The following is a 13,122-nucleotide window of genomic DNA, read 5'->3' as shown; positions in this document are numbered from 1 at the left end:
ACGCTCAGGTCTGCAGCTCTCAGCACTGCTCGCCCGAATGATGCGTCCTCCGACGCGAACTCATGGAATCTATAGAATTTGGCAAATGTGTGAACAGATGACCAAGTGGCAGCTCTGCAAACCTGCTCCGCTGTGGCCCCATGTCGAACCGCCCAAGAGGTGGCAACTGACCTGGTGGTATGCGCATTTATTTTGGCCGGTACTGGTCTACCCACTTTGGTGTAAGCAAAGGCTATCATAGACCGCAACCACCTAGCAATAGTCTGCTTAGATGCAGGCCAACCAATTTTGTGTACGTCATACAATACCAACAATGTGTCAGTCTTCCTGACACTCTTCACTCTGTCCACATATATGCGTAAGGCACGCACAACATCCAAAGTTCTCAACTTGTCCCTTTTCTTAGAACCCTCTGGGGGTTGAAACACAGGTAGAACAATCTCCTGATTTAAATGGAAGGTAGATACCACCTTCGGTAAAAACTGAGGCACTGTTCTTAAAACAGCCCTGTCATCATGAAAAATTAAGAAGGGAGATTTACATGATAAAGCTCCCAACTCTGAAACTCTTTTAGCAGATGCTACTGCTAACAAAAACACTAGCTTCCACGTAAGAAACTTAAAGTCAGCCGACCTTAAAGGTTCAAAAGGTGCCTTTTGAAGGCATTCCAAAACCAGTGATAGATCCCAAGGTGCCACTGGTTGCTTGTATGGAGGCTTCAACCTGGATACTCCTTGTAAAAAAGTTTGAATTTCCGGCAAAATGGCTATCTTTTCCTGGAAATAGATGGACAAGGCCGAGATCTGCACCTTCAGTGACTGAAGGCTTAGGCCCGATGAAAAACCATCTTGTAAGAATTCCATCATTCTTGATAGCTTAAAATGAGATGTATGAGCCTTTCTTCTCTCACACCATCGAATGTAAGTCTTCCAGACTCTATAATAATTTGCCGAAGATACAGCTTTTCTGGCCTTTATCATCGTCTGTACTACTGCGTCAGAAAACCCTTTTCTTTTTAAAATGATGGTTTCAATAGCCAGGCCGTCAAAATCAATCGATCTGAATCCAGGTGATTGAATGGGCCTTGTCTTAGAAGGTCTGGTCTCAGAGGTAGACGCCATGAGTCCACAGACAACCTCTGAAGCCTCGAGTACCAGGATCTCCTTGGCCAATCTGGGGCCACTAAGATCACTGGAACCTTCTGCCCTTGTATTTTCTTCAGAAGTCTCGGTAACATTGGTACAGGTGGGAATGCATAAAGGAGATCTCCCTGCCAGTGAATAGTCATGGCATCCACTGCCTCCGCTAGTGGATCCCTTGTTCTGGCATAGAACCTGGGCACTTGACGGTTGATCCTGGATGCCATCAGGTCCACATCCGGAGTTCCCCACCTCGAAGTGATTTGGTGAAACACCTGAGGGTGTAAGCTCCATTCCCCTTCCTTGAGCTCCTCCCTGCTCAGGAAGTCGGCTTCTATATTCTCTATCCCTGGGATGAATATAGCCGATACAGCTGGAACATTCTGTTCCGCCCATAGGAAGATTCTGGACACCTCCCACATGGCCAATCTGCTGCGTGTACCTCCCTGGTGATTCAGATACGCCACAGCTGTGGCATTGTCGGTCTGAATCCTCAAAGGGAGGTTCTGTAACCTGTCTCCCCCAAGGAAATCACTTTCCAGACAGCTCTCAGCTCCAAGATGTTGATTGGTAACGCTGATTCCTCTGCCGTCCACAGGCCCTGAAGCCTGAGATCCAGGACTACTGCCCCCCAGCCCCTGAGACTGGCGTCGGTAGTTACTATCAACCAGTCCCAGGTCTGTAATGACCGACCCCACTGAAGGGAATCTATTTCTGTCCACCACTTCAAGGATTCTCGGGTGTCCGAAGACAGCACTATCATCTCGGATTTCATGGTCAAAGTGTTTCCTGACCAGGCTGACAAGATGTTCCATTGGAACCTCCGAGAGTGGAACCTGGCAAATTGAAGCGTCTCGAATGACGCCACCATCTTCCCCAGGAGCTTGAGGCACCTCCATACTGAAATGCTCTGAGCCCTGAGAATCTCCTGGACTAGGGTGACCAGATCCCTGGCCTTTACCTCCGTGAGGAATACCCGATGAAGATGGGTGTCTAGTATGACTCCCAGGAATTGGAGCCTTTGCGACGGTACCAACTGAGATTTTTGCAAATTTAAAATCCAGCCGTGAGCCTGCAAAAAACTGATGGCCTCTGCCAAGTGACTCTGCAGCATGACTGCTGACTCTGCTTTGAACAGGAGATCGTCCAAATAGGGTATGACTGTGATTCCCCTGAGCCTCAGCACCGCCGCCATTACTGACATTATCTTTGTGAATACCCTTGGCGCGGTTGCTAGCCCAAAGGGTAACGCCCGGAATTGTAAATGCAGGTCTCCTATGGCAAACCTCAATAAGGTCTGATGCTCCGGGTGTATAGGAACGTGCAAATATGCGTCCTGGACATCCATGGACGCCAAAAATTCTCCCTGGTCCAGACTCAGGAGTACTGACCGTAGGGACTCCATTTTGAAATGGTCTACCCATAAATGAACATTTAGGGATTTCAAATTTAGTATTGGTCTGAAAGACCCGTCTGGTTTGGGCACCAGGAACAGCGTGGAGTAAAAGCCTTTCTTCCACTCTGCCCTGGGGACTGGTGTAACCACCCCTTTCTCCAAAAGGGAGTGAGCTGCTCTCACAAGAGCTGTACGAAGCCGTGCCTCCTTTGGTAAGGATGTGGGGATGAACCTCTTCGGAGGCGGCCCTCTGTAAGGGATTTTGTAACCCTGTGTTATAATATCTAACACCCAGGCATCCTGGCCTAAAGCAGTCCAAGCGTCCCTGAAGAGTGTGAGACGCCCCCCCACTTTTGTCACTGTCGGGCGAAGCCCCTGACAGTCATGCAGAGGGTTTATCCTCTCCTTTTGTGGCTGGCTTCTTGTGAAAAGAGCCAAATTTTGACTTCTGTGTCTTGCCTCTAGAGGACTGAAACCTTCCCCTGAAAGACTGTCCTCGAAAGGACGCACCACCTCTAGGGGAGGGCCGAAAGGACGGCTTAAAAGCAGAAAATCTTGACATCTGCTTTGCTGAGGAGGCCGGCAGGAATGTACTTTTGCCGCCCGTGGCCTGTTTTATAATCTCCTCTAGCTCGGTACCAAAGAGTACCTTTCCTTTGAAGGCTAATGTTTCCAGAGCCTTCTTGGACTCATTGTCTGCTTCCCAGGCTTTAAGCCAAAGCACTCTCCTGGCATTAATGGAGACTGTGGACACTCTGGTAGCCATTTTAATAGCTTCCTCCTCTGCTTCCACTGCATATTCTGCTGCTGCCTTAATCTTTTCTGCAAGCAGTAATGCACCAGGGTCAGCCTGCAGCACGGTGCATAATTCACCAGCCCACTCTATCATGGCCTTAGAGACCCAGGCTGAAGCAATAAGGGGCCGTAAGGTAAACCCCACCCCTTCAAAGATAGCTTTGAGGTTTCCCTCCAGCTTTTTATCCACAGAATCTTTGAAAGCTGCACCGCCCTGTACTGGTAATACAGTAGCCTTGGACAAACGTGCCACTGAAGCATCCACCACTGGGACCTTTTCCCAGAGCTCCGCATGAGACTCTGGCATGGGGTACAGACTAAGGAATCGCTTAGGCATCTGAAGCCTCTTATCAGGAGTTTTCCAAGCTCCTTCTAATAATTCCTGTAACCCCTCATCTGAAGGAAAAGTAACAGCCTCCTTCCGCTGTCGCTTAAAAACACCCTTAACAGGAGTCTTATCCTCCACAGTCAGCTTTAAAGCCTGCTTCACAGCTACAATGAGATCCTCTATACCAGCAGCAGAGTTCTCTTCCAAATCATCACCCTGATCCCAGGGGATGTCAGTATACTCTCCTTCCTCTTCATCTACCACAGTAGTTAAAGCATAAGACCTTCTAGGGGTCCCTGCCACATCATCCATTTTGTCCAGCATTTCACTGAACCTGTTAATCCCTTTTGCAGTATCCTGCATCACCTGAATCAGTGCAGGATCTGCCTGGGTAAGAGGCAAGGAGCCAGACGACTGCTGAGATGATGGCATAGGTCTCTGTGATTCTACCAGCCCATCACTCTGCCTGTCCAAAAGCTGCACCAAAGCGTTTACTGACCTGCCTAGGGCCCTGGCCCACGCAGGTTCCATATGCTCTGCCCTATGGGGATCGCTGCCCATGGGTCTCACATCAGCGCAAGTAATACATAAGCCCCCCTTGGCCATCTGCTCAGGGACAAACTTTTGTGTGCAAACATTGCACGCGCTCAGTGCATTAAGGGCTCCCTCCCCCAAAACCACAGCCTGATGCTCAGACATGATGCAAGTGATAATTGTATATCTATCAGTATATACAGTGCAAACAATTGTACAAGCGCTTATACAAAGTCAATGCACCCAGTCACTTAGCTGTCTGTAGGTTTCTCTGCGGGGAAGCGATGCCCAGGAAATCCAAGTCACTCTGCCAGGATCAATTCGCCAGCTCAGCTCCGCTGCAAGCGTTCTGAAAGGCGCCAAAGTCAGAGTGAAGGAAGAGACCAAAGTCCCTGCTGCTGCGGGGTCCGTGACCTTTTGGCGCCAACCACCCCCAGCTAGCCGCTCCTTAGGTAGGATTTCCTTGTTCCAGTGTCTCCCCCTCAAATGGGGACCACTTGGAACATGCCTGTCACAGCGCTGCTGTCCTCTCAGTCAGGAGCTCAGCGTGTAAGCTCCGCATAAAATGGCCGCCGCCATCACGGAGCGCCTGTCCCCCATGATCCCCACCTAACTGTGGAGCCGGTTTCAGGCAGCTCCGGAGCCCAGGCAGCCTCTTAATAGAGGCTATGAGCGCAGCACAGGGAGACCAGACAGCGTCTACCCTGTGCACAGATAGCTGACAGGACGCGCTTCTGTCAGCTCCTGCTGCGCTAGCAGTGTGAGGATTCACTATGAAAATCCTCACACTGTGCCTACCTAGCTAGGGTAATAGTTAATAAAATAATAAAAATCCCCTAACTACTCTAATTCTTCGGCTGCTCCTGCAGCCCTTTAGAATAGCACCCACTCCAGTGGGCACCTAACACGAACTGAAGAGTCCAGGGATGCAGTAGGGGAGGAGCCTACCCTCTAAAGCTTTAGGATAGGTGCCTGGCTCCTTCGGACCCTCCTACATCCCAGTGTTGAGCTGTGTCACCAGGACCATTGAAAGAGAAATAATGTTTTCACTACAATTGTGTGCTGCATTTTTCCTTACCTTGCAATACTGATGCTGCAGGACCTTCACAATCGCTTTACAGGTCTCCGGTATAATCATGCCCAAAGCTTGCGGGGAGATGATGGCTCCAAACTTGAGGTCCGCCAGCGATCGTCCTGTTGCCAGAAACCTGAGGGTCACCACCAGCCGGTCCTCAGCAGGGATAGCCATGCGGTACTTGGTATCCTGCTTCTGGATGAGGGGGGTGACAAGACGCAGCAGCTCCTGGAAGGTCTCATCGTCCATGCGAAGAAAATTCCTATAATCCTGGGGATTATTCTCGCGAATCTCCATCAACAGGGGCATATGAGACCGCGCCTGTCGGCCTAGGAGCCACTGCTTGGTCCAGCAGGACCGAGCCTTCCTACGCTGGGCCCTCATCCTCCTCACCCTGAGGACAGCGTAGAAAAGCAGGAATTCTTGCTGGAAAGAATCCATAATGCAAAAATCAGAATGGGAAAAATAAAAGCACACTTTGTAATGCCAGGCAAAAACAAAGCAGACCAAAATAACAATGTGCAGCGTTCAGCAGGTATACACCAAGACTCACTAGTCACAAAGCAGAAATGAGGTCCTTTAAAATGGCTACTGGTCTTTGTCCCCCCTCTGCTAGCCCAGCCCCATTAATTACATGTCATAAACGACCATGGCCAGTGCACACACGATCTACTCACGATCTGCACATCCGATGGTCGTACGACTGTCGGGAGCGACGTCGTATCGTATCTACATCGTAATTACATCGTTTGCAAAAGAAACACGATCGTTAGCACATCGTGAGTAGGCCGCGGGAGAGCGCTCCAGGGAAGTGCACGTTAAATCGTTAGCCGATCGTTAGACGATCCTGATCTTTCTGGTGTGTATGGGGCCTTACCCACTCACGGTAGTTTAACATGTTAACTCACATATTAAACTCTCTTTCACGAGTCATCCATTGTTGAAATCGGTTAATGTTTAATAAAACGGTTTTAAATCACAAATTTGAATACACATATAGAAAAACTTGGTATATCCACAGTGATGGTGTGTACACACGCAGAGCCGGTGCACGTGGGGGCGCTGGTGAGAGAGAGAGAGAGAGACGCTCACCTGACAGTGGCCGGAGCCCTATTCAACAAGATTCAGGTGCTATGCAGTCTTTGATATCTCTTTACTTTTTACATACAATCTGCATTAGATTTGTATGAGCTTGACACAGTTACTAGATTTGTCATTATAGTCATTGCTGCCCTGTCTATCTGGAATTTAATTTGTGCTGTCACGGGAGCGCGCATCGGGATCACAAGGTAAACAACCTGTGCGATCTACATACGATATGCATGCGATTTTGACTATCTAGTCAAAATCTCATGTCAAATCTCACAGTGTGTACACAGCATTATAGTTCCAAAGAATTCATATGACCTCTAGGACAGAATTCACAGATTTAATACTGATTGACTTGGAACTCTATTACCTTGCATCTTCGTAAGTTAATCAAATTACCTTTTTTTTCTGCTAAGGACCATATGCAGGTAAGGGGAGCATTGGTTGCGAATGGAGGAAAGGAAATTACACCATCAGTACTTGAAGGGGTCTTAACAGTGTTGCTACTTATTAGTAGACAACAGCATAGGTGACTGGAAAAAGGGTGGGTGGGGGGTTGTCTTCATCTTAGCACAATTAGGATTTATGACATTAGTTAGCCTCATTAACTATTTCACAGTTTAACAAAACCAGTTCATGCGGACACTTTCTAAAAAAATAAAAGAAAACCCTGTAAAATAAACAAATGCATTAACTGACTGAACTTTGCTAAATACATGTTGGGCAAAGACAAGGATCTATGTTGCCTGTAACTAGATAGCATAGCAATTACACCTCACAAACACTAGAGGGCACTGTGGATCAGAATGAATTACAAGTATACGGTCGCTTCTCTCACATACAGTACTGTTGCTGCGGGTTTATAGAGTTCACAGGGTTTACAGAACATAAGAAGGCTGCATACATCACAGGCTCTGGTGGGAAGAGACGACTGCAGCACAGCTGATATTATAGGCTTCTGTCATCTCACGCACTGCAACATTATTTATTGACATTTGTCCTTAACCTCCTACCCTTCCTACATGCTATGCGGTGCAAGATCCCCAGCGCCGGAGTGCGCACCAAACGGTGTTGCGCCTTATTCGCACAACAGGCGCAGCGACACACCCCACTCAATCTGTACCAATTGAACTGCGCGGGGATTCGTATTAAACATGTACAAAGTCGCGGATGAAGCACAGCGGAACTTAGGCAAAAGCAAGCCACGGTGGGTGCATTGGAGCCCTCTATACACAGACTCAGACCCAAACGCACCCAGATGTACAAATGTCACGTGTTCGGTTTTGTGCCATTGCGACTCAAAAAAATAAGTGCAGCAGAACCTGGGGCTTTATTCTAGTTCACTCTTAGAGGCAAATTCCTTCTCAGATGGACAAAACCATGTGCACTGCAGGGGGGCAGATGTAACAGGTGCAGATAGAATTAGATTTGGGTGAGTTATTTTGTTTCTGTGCAGGGAAAATACTGACTTCTTTATTTTTACACCGCAATATAGATCTCACTTTGAAGTAAAACCCCACCCCAAATCTAACTCTCTCTGCACAAGTAACGTCTGCCTCACCTGCAGTGCACATGGTTTTGTCCATTTGAGAAGGAATTTGCTTCTAAGAGTGAACTAGAATAAGGCCCCTGGTGAGCTAAGAGGGGCTGATTAGGACGACTGCGGCAAAAGTGGATGAGGACTGTATATAGTGCCAACACACGCCAATGCGTTTTACAATCGGGACCAAAAACGGTAATAAAACACTGTGCAATAACAGACCAAGAAATAGGTGCGAGGGCCCTGCTCACAGGAGTACGCTCTATGGATAAATGACAATTCTCTTTGTTTAAAAAAAAAAAAAAAAATGACTCAGACACATTACTAACAAGTCCCAGTGGAACTTATCACTAGACTACACACAATCCTGGTAACGGATTGGTAACAGAGCGCTTCGGTAAATACACAGGAGTCCTGTACTGAAATAGGAGGTCGCAAACTGTGCAGGACACAGCATACACTACAGATAGTGGCCACATGCCTTAGCGAGGGAATCGGTACATCTGTCAGAATGAACTTAGGTCTACAGTCATTATGTCGACCCCACTAGGTCAACTGGCAGGAAGGTCGACCTGACTTAAGGTCGACATGGGCCAAGGTCGACATGACTGAAGGTCGAATTTGCATAAAGGTCAACTGGTCATAAGGTCGACATGGGTTTTCCACTGTTTTTTAATCCGAATGTCGACACAGTCGACATGGACACAGTTGGCAATGAGAATCGGACCCTCGCATCGCTCGCCACAGCTTTAAAAACCTCCTCCACGCCCTAGTGGATGGTAGGGCATGAAATACAGCCTGTCAGCACATGTCGGCTCAAAAAACAGTGAAAAACCCCATGTCGACCTTATGACCAGTCGACCTTCCTCATGTCGACCTTTATGCAAATTCGACCTTAAGTCATGTCGACCTTGGCCCATGTCGACCTTAAGTCAGGTCGACCTTCCTGCCAGTCGACCTAGTGGGGTCGACCTAATGACTGTAGACCTAAGTTCATTCTAAAAGATGACCGCATCCCTTAGCGAGGTCACTAGTTTCCTGCAGAACTCTCAGGAATACCGGTTTCACGGGCAAAACTGTTGCCTCCGCTGTATACAGGCGACAAGTACAAAAGAGGAAATTGTACAGCCCAAGCTTCTACGTAACCTGACAGATGCAGGCAGGGTAGGGATGGATCTGCCCTTGAATTGAAGAGGACTGAAAGGCAACAGCTTAAACGTTTCCATACAAGGGGGGAACAAATGTATTCATACTGCTTTTGTGCAGGGTAAATACTGGCTGCTTATGTGTGGGTATGGATCATTGGACAGACAGCAACTAGGTCGACAAACATTAGGTCGACAGTGAAAAGGTCAACATAGGGTATTTCACACAGTTTTTACACTGCAGTTCAAACACTCTCCACCCAAGTCTAATGCTGCCAATACATATGTGCGATCGGATTCAGTGCGATGTCCATCGAACCCGATCGCATCTTGTGGTGCTAAAGTGTCCCCTTTGCAGCACCCGATGTCGCATGCCATCTTGAGATGGCACATCGGGTGCTGGCAGAGGGCGGCGTTATGTAGCGCAAGAAGTGCTAGCACTGCGGCGGGGGTCAGTCAGTGGTGGCGGCAGAATTGTTTAAACACTGGGCAGCCCAGTGTTTTAAACACTTCTGCCGCCACCTGCTAGCGCTTCTTGCACTACATAACGCCGCCCTCTGCCCGCCGTCTCCCACGCCACCAGCAGTCCCTCCGGCCCCCTCTCCCCATCCCATCCAATGAAAAACCGTTCCATCTGCCCCCACCTGCGTATCGCATTCGAGCATCGCATGTGGTTAAAAACCACTTGCGATCGCTCCTGCGATTCGATAGATATTATGTACAACACATAAGATCTTGAGACCCGACACTCGACCGGCGTGCCCGCGCATCGCGTCGAATGTCCCCTTAAAAATGCATACAATCATTTGATTTCTCGGCCAGATGCGGTCGAAATCGAAGGATTGTATGCGATATCTCACATATGTACGGGCAGCATAACTCTCGTCTCATTACATCTGCCCCAAACGCAGCGCAGCATGGTTTTGCCCGTTTTCAAGCTTTTTTTTGCTTTGCTAACAAAACTAAACCAGGCTCTATACATGGAAATATAAAACAACAACGGCTATCTCTAAATGAAAACCTACTAACGACAGTGAAGTAAGCACTGAGGAAGGGCTAACAGCCAACATGTGTAGAATGCTATTGGCAGCAATCATCACACATATCCGTGGGAATACTATGTATGAATTGTAGCTCCGTGATGCAAAGAACGTAACGTGCACAGATCCGATGCAATAACAGGATAAATGCCACATAAGCAGAACGCGCAGTACTAGCTCCCAACCACCCCCATCAGTTCCGGCGAGCGGGAACGAAGGACAGGCACAGACGAGGATTGGAGCTGATGCTATATGCTGACAGGCAGAGTGCGGGGTTACAGTCTAGCTCTCCAAGTAAAAGAGGCTGGATAAAGCTTGATATTTAAATGCTATATTCGGCGGTGATTAATTAAGCAACCTGCTGTGATCAGGCTGCAGAGACTAGACTCAGCGTACTACCGCTAATACCACCATATACAGAACAGTTGGCTCTTTCTGACTATGACACCATATACATATTAAAAGCCATTTATACTCAGACAAAGAATGCAAATAACAGTTTTTTAAATGCATGGAAGGGGCAGTGGCGTAGCTACAGGGGTCGCAGCGGTCGCACCTGCAACCGGGCCCCTGAGCCAGGGGGGCCCAGCCCCCGCCACTGTCCGGCCTGGTTACTCAGAGGTCATACCTCCGCTCCGAGTCCTCATCTCAGCTCTCACTAGGCTGCCGGCAGCACTGCAATAGCTGCCGGTGCGCCTATGTTTCCGGCCACCAGCCCGTCAGCTACGGCTGCCCCTGCCTTCCCCTGCACACAGAGACAGACGCTAGAAGTCATAATTCACCTCTAGCGTCTGACAGGAAGCGCAGCTCTGCACTTCCTGTTAACGTGGCTGCAGAGCTGTGCTCCCTGTCAGAGACGCTGGAAGTGAAAAATGACTCTAGCGTCTGTCTCTCTCTGCGCAGGGTAAGGCAGGGGCAGCAACAGCAGCGTACGGGCGGGTGGCTGGGGTGGGCACATATGTATTAACCCCTTGGCAACGAGCTAGAACCCCTGGCAATGGGAATAAACCCCCCTTGGCAACGAGCATTAACCCCTGATAAAAAAAAATTTAAGCACTTGGCAACATCCAATAACCCCTGGCAACACATATTAACCCCTTGGCAACGAGCAAGAACCCATGGCAACGGACATTAACCCCCCTTGGCAATGATGTATTAAAATATAAACAGACCGAGATTTTAATTTTGTTGTATGTAGGGGGGCCCCAAGGTGACCTTTCGCACCAGGGCCCATGAACCCTTAGCTACGCCCCTGGGAAGGGGGTTTGCAAATCATTACTGTGATGTCATGTGACTATCTGGGCAAGGTACGGATTGTAGAACCGATGGGGGGGGGGGGAGGGGGGTACGCGCCATGTGTCATAACGTCACTCCTGACCCCCCCTTCTCCTGAATTAGCTCACAAAATAACTGGTTCTACCACTGCGCCCTATACACTGGTACTGTGCCCGCTCAGGATCTCTTACTACACTGTGACAAACTGGAAAGCAGGACATGTCAAAGCAAAAATGAGTTTATCCGTCCACGACGAGCAAGATATCAACGGCAAAGACTTATCAGACGAGATCCTGCGGCCGCCGGGGAAAAGCGGTGCAGAAAATAGATGAACTGGTACATTAAGGCAATCTGCAGAGATGCACAGCGCGGTCCGGGGGAATAAGCCTTAGGGACCACGGGCAGGATTGAAGCAGCGCTGATACGAAAATAGGAAAAAAATAAAACTGATTTCTTTTTCCCCTTCCTGTTTAAGGAAATTGGATTTTGTTCTGATATTTACGCAGCTTTAATACAGATTTTCAGTAAGCGGAGGTAACCTGCGCAGATGAGGCGGCATTATTCTGTAAGAGGAGACGGTTACTGTACGTCTTCATAATCTACAGAAAGATAATGGACTTTATCGTTACGTAAATGTTTAAAAGGAAACAGGTCGTGGTGTAATATGTATTTTCTGCAGATATTCACTACAAGGGGAATGCCATGTATTAGTGTATGGCGCCAAGACCCTTGCCGTCAACAGCCCCCAGCTTTCTCTAATCTCCAGAGGGTATGGGTCATTGGGTTGACATGCATTGGGTTGACCGGCCTTAGGTTGACACATGAAATATGTCGACATGGCTAATGTCGACGCAAGCATTAGGTTGACAATGGCAAGTTTGACGGTCAAAAGCTTGATATGAGTTTTTCATGTTTTTTTTGTCCCGAATGTTGACATGGACACCGTTAAAGTGTACCGTGTCCCCTGGTGCTTCAGGTACAGGGTCTCCCTACAGGGTCTGACCTAGTGCAGGGATGGGGAACCTACGGCCTTCCGGCTGTTGTTGAACTACACACCCCAGCATGGCCAGCAACAGTTTTAGCATGGCCAAATAGGAAAAGTGTAGCAGGGCATGCTGGGATGTGTAGTTCAGCAACAGCTGGGGGGCCGAAAGCTCCCCATCCCTGCACTAGTGGATAGACTTTAGCCATTTTTACCTAGGGCCTACCTTCAGTAGTCGACACAAGACATGTCAACCTTAATAGAATATAGACCTAATGACTGTATCTCCAGACTGCAGAACCTGGAACCTTAATTCACAGTAAGGGGTTTACTGACCAAGATGGGAGTTGTACTGAAGATGGGATTGTTGCCATGGGCAACCAATCGGATTGTGTCATCTTCTAGTTTAGAAGGTGCTAAATAAATAAGTAGATTCAAATTGGTTGCTGTGGGCAACATCCCATCTTAATCAGAACTCCCATCTTAGTAAATAAACCCTTGAGCATCAGCTCATTAAGCGAGTCTGTAAGGTGGCAGCTGCAAGGATACCTCCCGGCTGTTCCAAAAATCCAACGATCTTTTAAACAAGTTAATGCAGACTATAAGGAGTAGTGCTCATTCCAGCAGCCTGCACCCGTCACACCCTCTGCAGTTTCTCTTTCCTGCCTGGGGCGTTGCTCACATCTTTGGTGCTTCTTGCACACACTGTTCTGTATCACAATGCTGAGATACAGAACAGAGTGTTCTAGAAGCACCAGAGCAGAAAAAGAAACCCCGGAACTGC

At 48.3% G+C, this 13,122-nt stretch overlaps 1 protein-coding gene across 2 annotated transcripts in view; it reads right to left on the bottom strand.

Moving 5' to 3' along the window:
- The window catches only part of LCLAT1 (lysocardiolipin acyltransferase 1), a 122,734-nt gene that overhangs the window by 48,047 nt on the left and 61,565 nt on the right, over positions 1-13,122 (bottom strand). The window contains exon 2 of one of the 2 annotated variants that reach the window (XM_083175502.1): positions 5,271-5,693. The exons of the other annotated variant lie outside the window; for it this stretch is intronic. Within the exon in view, the coding sequence (XP_083031628.1) occupies positions 5,271-5,651 (381 nt within the window). The 5' untranslated portion in view covers positions 5,652-5,693. The remainder of the gene's footprint in view (positions 1-5,270; positions 5,694-13,122) is intronic. 2 annotated transcript variants of the gene reach the window in all.

The sequence above is a fragment of the Crinia signifera genome, chromosome 3 (genome assembly GCF_055691185.1).
Source record: "Crinia signifera chromosome 3, ASM5569118v1, whole genome shotgun sequence".
Lineage (NCBI taxonomy): Eukaryota > Metazoa > Chordata > Amphibia > Anura > Myobatrachidae > Crinia > Crinia signifera.
Note: the sequence above shows the minus strand (reverse complement) of the source record. Positions and strands in the feature narration are given on the sequence as shown.